General features: G+C 40.3%; 1 protein-coding gene and 1 long non-coding RNA gene across 12 annotated transcripts in view; both read left to right on the top strand.

The window, feature by feature from the left end:
• SPATS2L (spermatogenesis associated serine rich 2 like) overlaps nt 1–18,527 on the top strand; it is a 182,970-nt gene that overhangs the window by 104,923 nt on the left and 59,520 nt on the right. For all 11 annotated transcript variants that reach the window (XM_081581806.1, XM_081581812.1, XM_081581813.1 and 8 more), the window contains 3 exons: nt 9,245–9,353; nt 14,113–14,162; nt 16,680–16,926. In XM_081581806.1, coding sequence (XP_081437932.1) covers nt 9,245–9,353; nt 14,113–14,162; nt 16,680–16,926 — 406 coding nt within the window. The remainder of the gene's footprint in view (nt 1–9,244; nt 9,354–14,112; nt 14,163–16,679; nt 16,927–18,527) is intronic.
• Nucleotides 9,862–12,314, top strand: LOC145542625 (uncharacterized). Its single transcript, XR_014079981.1, has 2 exons — nt 9,862–10,972; nt 11,210–12,314. It is a non-coding gene; the product is annotated as an uncharacterized LOC145542625 (long non-coding RNA).

Raw genomic sequence — 18,527 nt, forward strand, 5'->3', positions numbered from 1 at the left:
TTTTTTCAGTTTGTATGTTTCACATCTGTTTTCCTCGCTAGGTTTGGTAGCAGCCATATCTGTTTTATTACTGCTGTTTCCAGCCATAGTGCAGTATGCTATATGCACACAGTGTACTGCTGCATCCTGACCACAGCAGGCGTTTAGTAAATAAATAAATGAAAGAATGAGACCAAGGTAGGGGGTGGGGTGGGGTGGGGGGAGGCCAGGAGGGCATATTGTTAGCCACTCTAGCGATGGGCTTCCTTGTGGTACCACTCAACTTGCAGGGGAGGAAGAGATTGAAGACAGACTTGAGTCCACTGCTCAGCAAGGCTGCAGGGGAAGGTTCTTAAGAAGGGTTGTATATAGGATGATCTCCCCCAGATAAGTCCTGGTCACCAGGTTAGACATACATTCTTTCCATTTCAAAGGCATACCAACATTTATACCTAGAGACACCCTTCTCCTTCATGGCCCAATGTAAATGCTTCCACATTTTCCTTTTTAAAATTTATTGAGCAGCTAATATATGCCAAATTCTGTATCAGACACTTTACATGCATCATCCCTTTTCATTTTCACTGAGACTCTAGCAGGTAATATCCTCATTTTACAGCTACAGAGCTAAGTTTCCACAATTTCAACCATTCATCCAAGGTCATAGAACTAACAGGTAGCAGAGCCAAGGTTAGAGAACAGGTCTGTTTAATTCCGGAGCTTCTTGCATGATATTTGGCTGTTTCCTCTGTCTTCTCCCCTCCTTGACTGCTCTCTTCTCTGTGACACTCCAGCCTTTCTCATACAGGCAGCACAGCGTTTACATGCTTTCAGGTACAGATATTCTGGCCACCCTGCAGTGCTGTCTGTCTTAGGGCAGTTGCGTTCTCTGTGCCTGGTACCTAGTGGAGACCCAACCAATACCTGTCTGCTGGGCTGAGCTTCGGAAGGTAGAAATGTCATATCCTTCCCATCTCTTGTTACTGAAATTTAAAGAGCATGTGTCTATTCTCCATAACTATATAATGCTTAGGTCACCTAACAGTCAGCAGAGACTTACCCATCTATTGTTGTGGATGGTAAATGCAGAGTGATGGGATGGTCCAACACTGGCAGAATATTCCTTTGACTCAGAAGAGTACCCTGAATAAGGACTGACTATAGAGCACACGGAACTGTACTCAGTATTCTGTAATGGCCTATATGGGAAAAGAATATTAAAAAGAATAGGTGTATGTATATGTATAGCTGATTCACTTTGTCGTACACCTGAAACTAACACAGCATTCTAAATCAACTATGCGCCAACTTAAAAAAATGATTTTAGAGGGTAGAGAATGAAGGAGAACTTTTTAGCATATTTATATACAATTAGCAAAACCCCACTGCAGCACAATAACACATACGAACTAATGGAAAAGTAATAAAAATATTAGCATAACATGTCAGTAAAAGAGCAGCCTGGTATAGCTACAAATTGACATTCTCTCATTCAACAGATTGTTATTAAATACCTACTCTGTGCACATCTGGGCTTCCCTGATAGCTTAGTTGATAAAGAATCCACCTGCAATGCAGGAGACCCAGGTTCGATTCCTGGGTTGGGAAGATCCCCTGGAGAAGGAAACGGCTACCCGCTCCAGTATCCTGGCCTGGAGAATTCCATGGTCTGTATAGTCCATGGGGTCACAAAGAATCAGACACAACTGAGCGCCTTTCACTTTCACATCCGTCTATCTGTGCACATTATTAATCACTCGAGTGAGCATGGTGAGCATGCAGAAATGACTGGAAGGAGAATTCTGTCCGCATGATCCTTATCATTTAGAATACGCACCTTACACAGACACTTAGCCTGTGATGTAGAAGGTGCTGGGGTTAGGAGACATCCACTGATAAGGTCTTCGGGAACTGAAAGGAGACAGAGATGACTTACGGCAGGAATGGTGGAGACAACGAACTTCACAGAATACATGGCATTTCAGCTGGAGTGTAAGATTTGGGAAAGTGGATACATCTTTTGTTGTTCAGTCTCTAAGGCGTGTCTGACTCTTTGTGACCCCATGGACTGCAGCACGCTAGGCTTCCCTGTCTATCACCAACTCCCAGAGCTTGCTCAAACTCACATCCATCGAGTTGCTGATGCCATCCAACTATCTCATCTTCTGTCGTCCCCTTCTCCTGCCTTCAGTCTTTCCCAGCATCAGGGTCCTTCCCGATGAGTCAGTTCTTCACATCAGGTGGCCAAAGTATTATATCTTCAGCTTTAGCATCAGTCCTTCCAATGAATATTCAGGACTGATTTCTTTAGGATTGACTGGTTTGATCTCCTTGCAGTCTAGGGGATTCAAGAGTCTTCTCCAGCACCATAGTTTAAAAGCATCAATTCTTAGGCACTCAGTCTTCTTTGTGGTCCAATGCTCACATCCATAAAATGAATACTGGAAAAGCCACAACGTTGACTATGCACACCTTTGTCAGCAAAGTGACGTCTCTACTCTTTTTATTTTTCTCTCTGCTTTTTATCAAGGGCAAAACGCACATGGAGGTAAGGTTAAGTGGCCAACACGGGCTTGTGCTCATCTGTAAAGGACAGAGCAAGAAGGGCGTTTGGAAAAGCAGATGAGTGCCCAGTTGTCAATGGCCTTGAGTGCCAGGTTGTAGGCACTGAATTTTACTCTTAAGGAAGATGGGGAAGTAGTCTTGATTATACTTGAAGAAGAGTAGTCTGGCAACAGGCTCAGGATGAATTTGCAGGTGGGAGACCAGAAGTAGAGGGAACTGTTATTTTCAGTTTATTTGATAATACTGGGTCTTTACTGATCTCACAGCTGTGTAGATAGATTGAAAACTTCTGTTAGAACCATTTTTTGAAACTCAGACATAGTCTTAAGTGACTCATCTGTAAGCCAAGGAGAATTTATAAGGAGTCATCACAGATAGGCTCAAAAAATGCACAATGTGAATGAAGAAATCTGCTAACAGCTCTTAAGCCAGACAAGTCAGGTCCAGGAGAGGTAAGTTAATGTGGGAAATTAATTAATCTGTGAAAGCCACACTGCCTTGCTGCCTAGTGCTGCAAAATGCCAGATGTAGAGAACAGACCTATGGACATGGGGAGAGGGGAGGAGGGAGAGGGTGAGACGTATGGAGAGAGTAACATGGAATCTTACAATACCATACGTAAAATAGATAGCCAATGGGAATTTACTGTGTGAACCAGGGAACTCAAACAGGGGCCCTGTGACAATCTAGAGGGGTGGGATGGGGAGAGAGATGGGAGGGGGGTTCAGGAGGGAGGGGACATAGGTGTACCTATAGCTGATTCTTGTTGATGTATGACAGAAAACCACAAAATTCTGTAAAGCAATTATCTTTCAATTAAAAGATAAATAAATTTAAAAATAGATAAAGAAAAAGAAAATGCCAGCAGGACGGGACTGAGGCAGAACGGGGCAAAACCTGCCACCCTAGATAGAAAACCCCAGGGAGAGGAGAGAAAGGGAGATTAGAATGCTTAAGTTAAATCAAAACACTTTTTTAAATGTTTATTTTTCATTGAGATATAGTTGATGTACAATATTATATGTTACAGGTGTAAAATATAGCGATTCACAATTTTTGAAGGTTATGTTCCATTTAGAATTATTATAAATATTTGCTATATTCCCCACATTGTACAGCATTGTACAGTTATGCAATATATCCTTGTAGCTTATTTTATATGTAATAGTTTGTACCTCTCAATCCCCTACTCTTATTTTGCCCCTGCCCTCTTTCCTCTTCCCACTGGTAACCACTAGTTGGTTCTCTATATTTGTGTCTGCTTCCTTTTTGTTATAATCACTTATTTGTTGTATTTCTTAGATTCCATTTATAGTGATATCATACAGTGTTTGTCTTTCTCTGGCTGACTTACTTCACTTGTCATTGTACCCTCCAAATCCATGCTTATTGCTACAAACGGCAAAAATCTCATCCTTTTTTATGGCTGAATGGTATTCCGTTATACATATATACACCACGTCTTCTTAACCCCTTCATCTGTTGATAAACACTTATATTGTGTCCATATCTTGGCAATTGTAAAGAATGCTGTTATGAGCATTAGGGATGCATGTATCTTTTCGAATTACTGTTTTTGTTTGTTTCAGATGTATACCCATGAGTGGAATTGCTGGGTCATATACGATAGATCTGTTTTTGGTTGTTTGAGAAACTTCCATACTGTTTTCCACAGTGACTGCACCAATTTACTTTCCCACCAACAGTGTACCAGGGTTCCTTTTTTCCCCACATCTTTGCTATCATTTGTTGTTTGTATTCTTTTTTATGAAAGCCATTTTGGTAGGTGTGAGGTAATAGCTCATTGTGGTTTTGACTTGTATTTCCCTGGCGATTAACAATGTTAAACATCTTTTCATTTACCTGTTAGCCATCTACATTTCCTCTTTGGAAAAATGTCTGTTCAATTCTTCTACCCATTTTTAATCATTTTTTTTTTATGTTGAGTTGTATAAGCTGTTTCTATGTGATGAATATTAGCCCCTTATTGGTCATACCATTTGCAAATATTTTCTCCCATTCATTAAGTTGTCTTTTCGTTTTATCAGTGGTTTCCTTTGCTGTGCAAAAACATTTAAAATCAAAACAACTATTGAGGTGCAAAAGGAAGATTTGTCAATAGCAAATTGAATTTGCCATTTAAATTAGTAAAAGCAAAACGGGAACAGTGATTAGGGAAAGGTAAAGCAGTTGCTAAAAGAACCGCTAACTCACGGTCCAGATTTTCCCCCAGCATCCTGTGCTGCCGCCTGGTCGGCCCCCCAGGAGACTGTTTTATGGTGTGAGAACCCTTGAGGGACGCAGTCGCGTGCAGATTCAAACAGTGGGCTTCAGTGTGAAGCTGCAGCAGCAGGTTCACCAGCTTAGGCTGTGGCAGCGACGTAAAGGCTGTGTGTGTGAAGCAGTGCCAGAAACAGCCTTTGCAAAATAGCCACTGCAGGCGAGAATTTTATGAGCTCCCCATATGCAAACTACCATTAGTCACGCATTGATTGATCCATTGCTCCAGGAGCTTCGTTTCCAAACACAAAGGCAGCTTTTTAGCACAACCTCCCTGTAACACTGCCTTTGTCATCCGCACCTTATGTTTTAAAGCTCTTTCATAAGAAGACCTTTTTTAGATTTAAATGCTTAGACCCCTTATGACTGCTGCATCTTGAAAAGTGATGCTGTGAGGTTTCTGTATGTTTATGCATGCATATGAGTATCTGGATTCCTCCGTCTTTCTCCAAGACATTTTCATAGCAAAACAAATGTATTGAATTTATAAATAAGAAGGCGGAAAACAATGCTACTCTCTTCACATTAGCCAAGTACTGTGATTCAAGCAGAAACATAGCTGAGAAATTCACTAGAATTCAACATTACTATGGAATATCTAAGAATAGATTTTTTTTCCCTTTCTTTACAACTTGACATTCTTGTTTTAATTAAGTGTCTTCCTCTGGGAACTATTTGCAATATTCATAGTTATATTTGATATCAGAACTCAATTATTGACAATTTTCTGAGGATATGTTTAGAAATAAGGTATATAAAGTGCCAAGGATAGATGTTTTCTATATTCTACCATGTTGGATTTTTTTTCTTTTAAAGAGGAACACGCAAGAGCTGTGTACCTGTCTAAAGAGGAATTATCTCTATAAGCTATGGTTTATATCATGTTTTGCCTTAACATAATAAAATAATGTTTTGCAGAGGGGAGTCTGGAAACAGGGCAAACAACTATTTTATGTTTATTCCATACTTCTTGGTCTTTACTGATCACATAACTATGGAGGTAGATTGAAAATTTTGTGTTTTTTTTAATTGAAGTATAGTTGATTTACAATATTATATTAGTTTTCAGGTATCAGTTCAGTTCAGTTCAGTCGCTCAATCGTGTCCAACTCTTTGCGACCCCGTGAATTGCAGCACGCCAGGCCTCTCTGTCCATCACCAACTCCCGGAGTCTACCCAAACCCATGTCCATCGAGTCAGTGATGCCATCCAACCATCTCATCCTCTGTCGTCCCCTTCTCCTCCTGCTCCCAATCCTACCCAGCATTAGGGTGTTTTCCAATGAGTCAGCTCTTCACATGAGGTGGCCAAAGTATTGGAGTTTCAGCTTCAACATCAGTCCTTCCAATGAACACCCAGGACTGATCTCCTTTAGGATGGATTGATTGGATCTCCCTGCAGTCCAAGGTACTCTCAAGAGTCTTCTCCAACACCACAGTTCAAAAGCATCAATTCTGCGGCACTCAGCTTTCTTCACAGTCCAACTCTCACATCCATATGTGACCACTAGAAAAACCATAGCCTTGATTAGACGGACTTTTGTTGGCAAAGTAATGTCTCTGCTTTTAAATATGCTATCTAGGTTGGCCATAACCTTCCTTCTAAGGAGTAAGCGTCTTTTAATTTCATGGCTGCAATCACCATCAGCAGTGATTTTGGAGCCCAAAAAAATAAAGTCTGACACTGTTTCCACTGTTTCCCCATCTATTTCCCATGAAGTGATGGGACCAGATGCCATGATCTTAGTTTTCTGAACGTTGAGCTTTAAGCCAACTCTTTCACTCTCCTCTTTCACTTTGATTATGAGGCCCTTTAGTTCTTCCTCACTTTCTGCCATAAGGGTGGTATCATTTGCATATCTGAGGTTATTGATAGTTCTCCCGGCAGTCTTGATTCCAGCTTGTGTTTCTTCCAGCCCAGCGTTTCTCATGATGTACTCTGCATATAAGTTAAATAAGCAGGGTGACAATATACAGCCTTGATGTACTCCTTTTCCTATTTGGAACCAGTCTGTTGTTCCATGTCCAGTTCTAACTGTTGCTTCCTGACCTGCATACAGGTTTCTCAAGAGACAGGTCAGATGGTCTGGTATTCCCATCTCTTTCAGAATTTTCCACAGTTTATTGTGATCCACACAGTCAAAGGCTTTGGCATAGTCAATAAAGCAGAAATAGATGTTTTTCTTGAACTCTCTTGCTTTTTTGATGATCCAGCGGATATTGGCAATTTGATCTCTGGTTCCTCTGCCTTTTCTAAAACCAGCTTGAACATCTCGAAGTTCACGGTTCACATATTGCTGAAGCCTGCCTTGGAGAATTTTGAGCATTACTTTACTAGCATGTGAGATGAGTGAGGTATACAGCACAGTTATTCAGCATTTTTGTAGCTTATCCTCCATTAAAAATTACTGTAAGATAATGGCTATAATTCCCTGTGCTGTACAATATATCTTTGTTGCTTATGTATTTTATACATTTTAATTTCTATTTCTTAATTTTATGCCCTAATCTTGCCCCTCCCTGCTTCCCTGTCTCTATCAGTAACCACTGTTTTGTTTTATCTGTGAGTTTGTTTCTGTTTTGGTATATACATTCATTTTATTTTTTAGATTGCACATATAAGTGACATCATATGGTGTGAAAGTCTATGTCTTTCTCTGTCTGATTTACTTCACTAAGCATGATATTCTCTGGGTCCATCCATGTTGCCACAAATGGCAGAATTTCATTCTTTTTATGGCTAAGTAATATTCCATTGTATGTGTGTATGTGTGTGTGTGTGTCTGTATACACACCAATAGCCAAGCCATGGAAGCAACACAAGTGTTGGATATAGAAGGTAATACCATGCATACATACAGAGAGAGGGAAGAGGGAAAGAGCTATCTTTCTTTTTTTATAATGTTTTTGTTTTGTTTTGTTTTTGGCCGCACCGTGCAGCTTGTAGGGTCTTACTTCCCTGACCAGTGATGGAACTCTTGCCCTTGGTGGTGAAAGTATGGAGTCTTAACCACTGGACTGCTGGGGAGTTCCCAAGAGATATCTTTCTAACATGATGAATGAATAAGAAAGGACAACATGAAAGGGTGGTTGAGGGATGCTCACAAGACCAAAATCTTTTACATGACCTTGAGGGCTACATGATCTGGTCCCTGCCTGCCTCTGGCCTCATATTGTACTTTTGGAAGCCTCAGCCTCTGTCCTGCTACATACTCCCTCCTCATCTGTGCCTGGCTCCTCATTCATGCTGTCCCCTCTAAGATGCCCTCCCACTTAACCTCCCAGCCATCTCTTCTCTTTTGTCCTTCAGATTTCAGCTTACCTATATACACTCAAGTCTCCTTGTCATGATTTATAGCATTTATTGCAACATATACATAGATATTTATCTGTGTGATGATTTGATCAGTATGTGCATACTGATATGTCCCCTCTAGTCAGTAAATTGCAAGAAGTTTGGTGCCTTGTCACACAATAGGCATTCAAAAAATATTCACTGAAAACAAGTAAGGATTGTGCAGTGCTTTTGTGATCATCAGTGTGGATGCCACTCACCGTGGCACCATATAGTATTCTCATATTTGTCAGTAGTGGCTGCAGTAATCCCCTTGATAGAAAGCAGAGAGAACCAGCTTTTGCTAAAGTGGATAAAGTATCCTGTAGTAATTGCCAAGTTCTGTGAGCTAAAGGTCAATGAATTCTATTAGGCAAGAAGAAAATGTGCAAAATTTGACTAAGAAATATCTATAGGTCATTAAAAATTGAATATTAGCTTAACCTGTTGAAATCCTTAGCTCTCATTTATGTATTTGCACTGTTTTAAATGTTTGATTTTCAGAAGTGTGTTGGGGAAGCTTTTCTGTATTATGGCTAAGATTGCCATTTCAAAAACACAATGCCCCACATTTTTATATCTCTATAAACATTAATGGAGTTTCACAACATCCTTTTGTGGACCGCCATGTGACTGTCTCCACTGTGGAGATAAGAGAAGCTGAGGCATGAAGCTATTTCTGTAAATTTTCCAAAGATAGGCCCTGAGCTCATGGAAAAGAGAGCCAGAGACAGAGGACTGTCTGTGTGCTCTCTGAAAACGCATGTTGGGTGCATCTGGAGGGCTGGGGATGGGTTGGGGGGGAGGGGAGTAGATTGCAAAACCAGAGTTGGCTCTTCATGCTTGCTACTCCAGTCCTAACAGGGAAATCTTTGTAGAAATGTGTATTCCAATAAAGAGGGTATCAAGGTGATTACCAGGATTAACTTTTATGGGTCCAAAATGCCTTGAGTATGCTTGATGGAAAGAAGATAAATTAGTCAGCTTTTCAAGGCCTTTTGAACATTTTTTTTTTTCTATCCAGTGAGAGATTCATGGATGAAAAACATTCACAATGTTTGCCTTTCTCTTTTCCTCTCCTTTCCAGATCTATGCAGTTCGATCAGTTGTTCCCAACAAAAGCAATAATGAAATAGTCCTGGTGCTACAGCAGTTTGATTTTAATGTAGATAAAGCAGTGCAGGCCTTTGTGGATGGTGAGTATACATGTCCTGTGAACCTGTAGATGTTAGAACTAAATATTCCATATATTCTGTGTTTTCTTCTTTGAATGCATTGAATACCAATTATTTACTAATACTTTTTTTTTCATAAAAATGTGCTAGGCTTTAAAAACACATCTACATACGTTGGTGCTTGCCAGGGTCCTGGAGGTGGTGGGGGATGGGGACTTAGGTTTAATGGGGACAGAGTTTCAGTTTAGGAAAGGAAAAATTCAGGAGATGGATGATGGTGAGAGTTGCACAACAATGTGAATGTACTTAGTGCCCCTGAACTATACAGTTAAGTACAGTTAAGAGTGTGTTTCAGGGGCTTCCCGGGTGGCTCAGCTGGTAAAGAATCCACCTGCAGTGCAGGAGACCCCAGTTTGATTCCTGGGTCGGGAAGATCCCCTAGAGAAGGGATAGGCTACCCACTCCAGTATTCTTGGGCTTCCCTAGTGGCTCAACTGGTAAAGAATCCACCTGCAGTGTGGGAGACCTGGGTTCGATCCCTGGGTTGGAAAGATCCCCTGGAGGAGGGCATGGCAACCCACTCCAGTATTCTTGCCTGGAGAATCCCATGAACAGAGGAACCTGGTGGGCTAGAGACCACAGGGTCGCAAAGAGTTGGACACGACTGAACGACTAAGCTCACAGCATGTTTTATATTATGTGAATTTTACCACAGTAAACAGCATTTTAAAAAACATATCTATGTATTTAGAGCAGAATTTGGAAGTTCTTTTTTCCTCATTGGGAAAAAACAAGACAGACTGTAGATAGTTTGCAAAGGATACCTGTTCTAATGCTACTAATTCCACTGTCAACCAGTCTGTCCAATCTGTTATTAAACAATGTCCTTTATTTGATGATGTCCTTGTTAATGGAGGATAATGAACTTCACTCCTGATCTGAAAAGCCTTCTCAACTCTTCAACCAGCATAGTTCTACTTGGCCTTAGGATTAGAATCCTTGAACTTGATGCTTACGTAGTCTGAGAGGACTGATTTGGTCTTTAATATCCTTAGTTTATCATTTTGAGATTTCCTAATTAGTCAGAATATTAGTTCATCTTATCCACCTCTGGAATGTTTTTTGCTGTCTAAATAAATTTTGATTTTTTGGACAGCCCATTTCCAGTAATGTTATAGAATCTAAATTCTCAGGAATGTAGTTATTTTATAAATGTATAACCTACTGTTTTACATTTCCTATAAATTATGGGAAATTCTTCTCTCCTAGACAAATTAAACAAATTTCATTTATTAACAAATATCTTATACCTGTTCTTTGATATCATATATCTTCTGTCCTAGCATTAGTTTCTGTTTTGTTAATATGGACTAACTAAACATACTCTGACTGAAAGTTCAGGGAATACCTTTCAGCATATTCCTCCATTTTATGCTAGTTTTACTTTCTATTAAACTTAACTTCCTGGAAATAGAATAATCTCCCTAAGTTTCTACATATATTATAATTGCATTTCAGGCAAGGTCTTAGAACCAGATAGCACACTCACATTCTAATATCTGCAGTCAGAGTTTAGAGTGCTAATTGAATTAAAAATGATTATCATTCAAAATTGGAGAAGGAAATGCCAACCCACTCCAGTACTGTTGCCTGGAAAATCCCATGGATGGAGGAGCCTGGTAGACTATAGTCCATGGGGTTGCAAAGAGTCAGACATGACTGAGTGACTAACACACACACACATCATTCAAAATGGAACTTCCCAGTTGGCACTAGTGGTAAAGAACCTCCCTGCCAAGGCAGGAGATGCAAGATACCTGGGTTTGATCCCTGGGTCAGGAAGATCCCCTGGAAGAGGGCATGGCAACTCACTCCAGTATTCTTGCTTGGAGAATCCCACAGACACGGGAGCCTGCTGGGCTACAGTCCATGGGGTCCCAAAGTGTCAGACATGACTAAAGTGACTTAGCACACATGGTTCAAAACAGACCTGCAAGCAGAATCACAGTGCATAACTTTTCTGACTATTTTTCCTGCTTCATGTATGAACAAATGTGGAGTCTTTATTCGTAAGAAACAAATACAGAGAATGGGATGTTAATCCAACTTTGCAGCATTTGGTGCAGTTTGTCTCACAAAAAAGAATTGAGAGGTAGGTGCACAGCCTGGCTCAGGTAAACTCTCTTTTCAGTCTCACTTGCCAGCATCACTCAATGGAAAAAAGCTTTAGGAAAGGAAACAGGTTACCATCCCCATGCCTCCCCACCCTCAGTTGGAGTGAGGCCCCCACATTCTCCATCCTGAAAGTTTTTATTACAAAGTGACCCTGATGAGATACACAGATGCCCAGTAACTGATGGACTGTCATCAGATCCGATTGTATTTAAATAGAACACCATACTTATCCTTCTTGAAATTTTCACCTTGTCAGGGGTAAGGTCTCATTTTAAAAAACTCATCGATTGCTGAGATATCATTTTGGGTGGGGGTCAATAGGAAAACTTGTTTAAAGATCGCTGAAAATCAAAAATAATCATTAGGAATCACTTATGAGGCACACTAAAAGCACACTTTCTGAGTGGCTTAAAAAGCTCCAAACAGGACTTCCCTGGCGGCTCACTGGTCAAGAATCCTCCTGCCAGTGCAGGAGACACAAATTCCATCCCTGATCCAGGAAGATCCCACATGCCCTGGAGCAACTACGCCCCTGTGCCACAACTATGGAGCCTGTGCCCTAGAGCCAGGGAACCGACACTACTGAGCCCGAGCCCACGTGCTGCAACTACTGAAGTCCTCGAGCCCTGGAGCCCGTGCTCTGCAACAAGAGAAGCCACCGCAATGAGAAGCCTGCACACCACAACTGGAGAGTAGCCCCTGCTGGCTGCAGCTAGAGAAAAGTCCCCGAGGCAACAAAGACCCAGTACAGCCAAAAATTAATAAATAAATTAAATTATGTATATTAAAAAAAAACTCCAAAAAAAACCCACTCCAAACAGTTTTAGTGTAATTAAAGTTTAATAATAACAGTTTCAAAATTGTCTGTAAACACAGGTTCTTCAGAATTACCCTCTAAAAGCTCATGGTCCAAATTGCAAATAGAATTTATGTCCAAATATAAAAATTAGAGGAATAATTGAATATTGCAGTTGAAAGTAGTAAACAACTCACCTCCTTACTCTGACTTAAAAGAACAGTCTTTAACATTGTTTCAATTTAATTGTATTTGGAATACTGATGTTGAGCTATAAGTAAGAACTACCCTAATAATTCTTAGCCACGAGTGTGACTTAGGAAGTAACGTAGAGAAAGTGACTTCCTAAAGTTCTTCAAAAGGAAAATACTGTGAAACATTAATTCTCTGGGCAAATTAGAAAAAGATCACCCTAGTTAATAAAAAGTCTGAATTATAGCTTACTTTTAAATGCAGTCTTACTATTTCAAGTACATGTAACGCAAAAAGCCTTCAAGGGGCATTGAATTGGAAACTCTGAATGGATAGGAATAATTAGTCTTTTTAAACATTAGTCAAAGCAATATGGCCTTCTGCTTATCTAACAGTGACAGTAGACTCAATAATTGGGGCCCTACTAATTTGAAATTTGTTATAAAGACTAGCCTGAAGTTTATCTCTGTTTAGCCAACACACTCATTGTAGAGAACTATTAGTATAATGAAATTATATGAGAATGCTTAAAATTGTTGAAAGAATACATTTAAGAGCTTCTCTTTAGAAATACCTATTTAAATAAGAACAGCCAGTCTACTCATTACCAATAACTTGTTGAAATTACCCCCAGCAGTTTGGAGTGAGTGAGTGAGTGCATGCTAAGTCACTTCAGTCGTGTCTAACTCTTTGTGACGCTATGGACTGTAGCCCTCCAGGATCCTCTGTCCATGGGATTCTCCAGGCAAGAATACTGGAGTGGGTTGCCATGCCCTCCTCCAGGAGATCTCCCTGACCCAGGGATTGAACCCAAGTCTCTAATGTCTCCTGCGTTATCAGGTGGGTTCTTTACCACTAGCATCTTGGAGTGAGTGAAGAAACTTAGATTACATGAAGATACTTATTGTAGCTGACCGCTGGTTAAGCATTTCTTTTAAAATATTTTCTGATTTAATCAAGTTAGACTTTTCCTCTGCATCTGGGCGATGCCACATATGCACATGAAGAGTATTGCAGAACCTGGGACTCAACTTGTTATTTAGTGAGCTTCTTTTGTTTCAAAGTGGAACCTTGCAAAGACTGCGTCCTGTCCTTATCCACAGTGACATGAGCAAAACTAACATCAGATCATCCGTCCTTCTTGTCACCCTGCAGGTTGTGAACATGATGAGTAAAGGCAGAAAATGAGCAGAAATAGCCAAACAAAAAGTTAGGATTCACATGGTTAATAATATTCAAAATCCCATGTTTGGCCCAGAAGATTATAGGTATTTTGATTCATATATAAAACAGAACAATTTTAATTCTACTTATGGCAATGAAGCTATCAGAAAATTCTCAAGATATATTTCATTTTCTCTAAGACAACATAATGATAAAACAAAGTAAGCTTCATGTAGTGGGGCTTAATACTTTGATAAAACCAAGATCATGTAGTGAATTAAATGAAAATCTGGAAATAAAAAATGAAACTGGCATTTTTATTAAGGTAGGATGTATCAAAACAAATGAAAAAGCCAGAAAAAAAAATCGCTACCAGGATGGAAAGACAGAGATGAATTTTGTGTGGTGTTTTATTATGTGAATACATGTTGAAGATTCTTTGTCTTTGTCTAGGCAGTGCAATTCAAGTTCTAAAAGAATGGAATATGACAGGAAAAAAGAAGGTAAGATTGATATGGATTGTAAATTAGTAACATCTTCCATCAGAACCTTCGTGGTTGTTATCATTTTAACAAGGGTGCCAATTTTGTGCTTCTTTCAAATATGTTAATATGTACACCCAGGGAGCTTCCAGATTCATGACTCTCTTAAATTACAAGCCACCCTCCCTACTAATGCCCTTGTTTTCTGTTCAAGTGTTTTTAACCACCAGGTGTGCTTTAGAAGTCCCAGAGTTTTTCTTTTTAAGTATTAAGGCAAGCCCAACCAGAGAATTCAAAGGATTCTAGATGTTAACTTGCCTGAACGTATCCCACAGCACAAAGGAAAACATTAAGGAGCTTTTTAAAGATACTTGAAAAGCTCTAAATATATTTTCACATGTTTTTCCAGCCGAGAGAATCTGTCCAGGGCTGCCCTGAGAAACATTTTTCCTGAGTTCTAATAAGCTAGATTTTTAATAAAGGAAGAAAAAAATGATGTGCCTTAAAGCCATAGTAAGTAAGGGACCTGTTTTCCTTTCTTTTGAACCCCGGCAGACTGACAGCTCCTTGTGAACAGAGGGGAGATTTTAAGCTGCACCATTCAAGTTATTTTGCTTTCTTGTCTAGTCACACCGTTTCAACCTCTGGGCACACGTGTGGTGTGCTATGCACACACTGGCCTTCCTGGTCTTGTGAGCATTTATGGGTACTCACTGACACCTTTGATGTGCAGCTTCTTGTTCTAGGCCTGTCATCTGTTTCATGACTTTGACAAAAAGTCTGCTTCTCTTTCCAAATAACTTCCCCAAGGGGAATCCCATATACTCTTCCCACTGAGGGAAGATCAGCAGCCCGAGGAATAGGTTTTAACAAACACACACATGAAAGCAGTATTGCTTTCATAAATTCCCAAGATTACTGAAATTACTGGAATGATCCTTTCCTCCTTTTTCTCCTCCTCGCTTCATGGAGAATAGGGAGAATTACGAGGATTTTTGTTCAACCTTTGCATGCCACCATCTTTGACAATGTCTGCTTATCTTTAATCATAGCTTCCCAGACTTGTGTGTGAAATGAAGATGGTTTGCTAGTGATTGAAAGGCAGTATTTATACTTACATGGAGAAATTTCAGATGTGTGGATTGGGTTTTAAATGTCTCTGATGTGGAAAAAAAGAGCAGATGGCAGCTGCAGACCCAACTCATTACCAAGCCTTCTTCTCAGAGGTTCAATGAGAAAATGGTCTCCCCAGCCTAGGAGCCTCAGGGCTCCTATGGGAATAGGTGCCCCTGGGCCTTCCCTTCACCCAGTCATTGCCCTTCTGTCCCCTGGAGGAGCCCTTACGCAGAGCCATGCTTGTGGTTTCAAAGGAAAAGAAAGGGAATGGGGAGGAGAATCAAGAGAAAATTGTTTCTTCTTATCTCATTTCCAAACATGTTGCAGAACAAAGCCGGGCTGAGGTTTAGCTGGTGGGACACTGACGCCGCAGGTAGCCCAGGGTCTGTCCTGACGGGTCGCTTGTCTGTTCTCATTGGCTGAGGCCTGTGCCAAGGTCTAAAAAATTTCAATTATCTAAAATTCGGGGTAGGGACTTTCCTGGTGGTTCAGTGGTGAAAACTCCACACTTCCACTGCAAGGGGCATAGGTTTGATCCCTCTCCAGGGAACTAAGATCCTACATACTGCAAGATGTGGCCAATAAATAAATTAATTAAATTACTAAAAGATATAAATAAAAAATGAAATAAAGTGCATAGTTGTGTTATTCTGAGCTAAATGTAAGAAAAGTCTTATAGTGCTGTTGAGCTAGCAGCCAAATATTCCAGGGGTACAGAATTCAGGTGGACCCACATTGGTTTGGCAGTGCTTTGTAGTAGTTGTCCACTCCAGCTTAAATGTTCATGGGGATGATTCTGGGACTTCCTGGACAGTGTGGCAGCAATCCAGGGGTGGCCTGGTTGGGGGGTGCCTTTTCAAAGACCCAACCTGGACTTTGGGGATTTGACTCCACTTCCTCGTTTTGCAAGGACGTGCTGTTCCCCCCCTCCCTTCAAGTTTCCCTCCTCCCCGGAGGAGCAGAACCTCAGAGTCCTGCCTGCCCTCCTCCCACCCCCATGGTCTCTATAAGGAGTGAGAGCTCTTCTCCAATAGCACAATAGCTGAATTCAACTTCCTCCAGGGTAGTAACCACGAGATTTTTTACTCTATGACCATTCAGATATGTAGGCCCTCAGTTTGCTCAAATGATATGTCAGCTACTTTAAGCCATTTCCTGCTGCTTTTTGCTTGTAAAGGAAACTTTTTGTTTTCTATGTTTATGAGGTAAAAGTTTATACAACTCATTGTGGGAAAGAAGATATTTATAGTAACTTGGGTGGTTAATAAAGACATCAGTGTTTTCACCTACTTTATTTGAAGAGTCAGAAAACAAAAGAAACAAAAGGATAACATATCTTATTTTGCTTTCTCGGATTCACATTCTATTTCAAGGTGCTTGTGAGCTGCATAATATTCATTTCTCATTTGTTTCCGATTCTAGAACAATAAGAGAAAACGAAGCAAGTCCAAGCAGCATCAAGGCAACAAAGATGCTAAAGACAAGGCCGAGAGGCCCGAGGCCGTGCCCATGCAGCCACCACCGCCCCAGATACAAAATGGCCACATCAACGGCTGTGAGAAGGACAGCTCATCCACCGATTCTGCCAGTGAAAAACCAGCCCTTCCCCCTCGTGAGAAAAAGATCTCAATACTGGAGGAACCTTCAAAGGCACTCCGTGGGGTCACAGGTCAGTTATTCTTAAGTAAAGTTGCTTAGGAAGACAGAGAAGAAAAGAATGGCAGGGAACCCCGGGGCAGTCACTGCTCCTGTTGTTGCTGTTGAAAGAAAAAGATTGTCCTGCAACATTGTCTGTAGATTCAAATGGTCTTCAGGCAGGATGGTAAGGGCCGGGAGGAAAGTAACAGGACCCAAGAAGAAATGTGCAATCCAGCCCTGCAAAAGTCAAAGGATTTTTTTAATCTAAAAAATATAGTTATAGTCTCTATTAGAATCATCAGGAAAATAGAAATTCCAGCTTAAAGAAATTTTCTTTCTAAAGACTCTTTGGCTGGGATAAGGGAGGGATAATTGGGGACCAAAGGAAATGTTATTAAAGGGTAAACCAAATTATTTTATCTCCTGGTATTTTATATCATACAATAGAATATAGTCTTCCAGGGTGTTAGAATCTGGAGTATTCTTTATTTTTGCTACAGCTATATATTCATTGTTCAATGAAAGGCTGCTTCTTAATCAACCGTATGACCTTAAGGGCATCATTTCATCTCTAGTGTCCCATTTCCTTTCTGTAAAATACGGCAACTTTACAGGATTCTACTAGACCTGTGATCTTTAAAACTATTTGGCCCAAAGCTCCATTTTTATGTCAAGTCCTAAAGTAAAATTCATAGATAATATAAATCTACCTAGAAACTGAACATCAATAATATAAAAATATAAGAAGCTCAAGAATAGCTAAAATAGAAGGCTTAATAAAATGGCAAGATGTTCATACCCACTTATCATGAATTGCTTTACACTTACAGGAAGGGAGACAGTAGTCAACTAGATAACATGAATACTGCTTCTTTATATTTGACATGTGAAGTAAAAACTAAATAACTATATTTTAATGTAGATTTGGGGTCACTGGGAAAGCAGCTGCTACAAATGCAGACTGACAATTGCTGATTATCCACTCAAATACAGTGACTGCCCTTGTGGTTGGCCATGGAATTTTCCAAATGGTGAAAAACTCTTGGTAAAGTTATAAACACCAGAGAGTACAGTTTTCTCTTAATGTGTACAGTAGTTGAACCCTGGAAATCCAAGTGAATCTTGGAAATCCATAGGAAAACTGTACAAAAAATACTTTGAGATTATATGTCACGTGTCTGGGAGGACATGAGAAACTTCAGGTCACTGGGCAGTTCTTCGTTGTGTGGGATTCCTGTGATTGTGGGTCATCTAGCATCTTGCCCCCAACACCCACCCATACAAAATTATTTAGATAAATTTTTAAAGTTTTTCAAAACACCTCCTAAAATAAACCAAAGGTGAATAAGACAGGGGCTTAAAAAGCAGAGACATCAGTTTTCAGACAAAGATTCGTATAGTCAAAGCTATGGTTTTTCCAGTAGTCATGTATGGATGGGACAGTTGGACCATAAAGAAGGCTGAGTGCCGAAGAATTGATGCTTTCGAGCTATAGTGTTGGAAAAGACTTTGAGAGTCCCTTGGACTGCAGGGAGATCAAATCAGCCAATCCTAAGGGAAATTAATCCTGAATATTTATTGGAAGGACTGATGCTGAAGCTGAAGCTCCAGTACTTTGGCCACCTGATGCGA

Source organism: Giraffa tippelskirchi, chromosome 3 (genome assembly GCF_054371585.1).
Source record: "Giraffa tippelskirchi isolate mGirTip1 chromosome 3, T2T-mGirTip1v1.2.pri, whole genome shotgun sequence".
Lineage (NCBI taxonomy): Eukaryota > Metazoa > Chordata > Mammalia > Artiodactyla > Giraffidae > Giraffa > Giraffa tippelskirchi.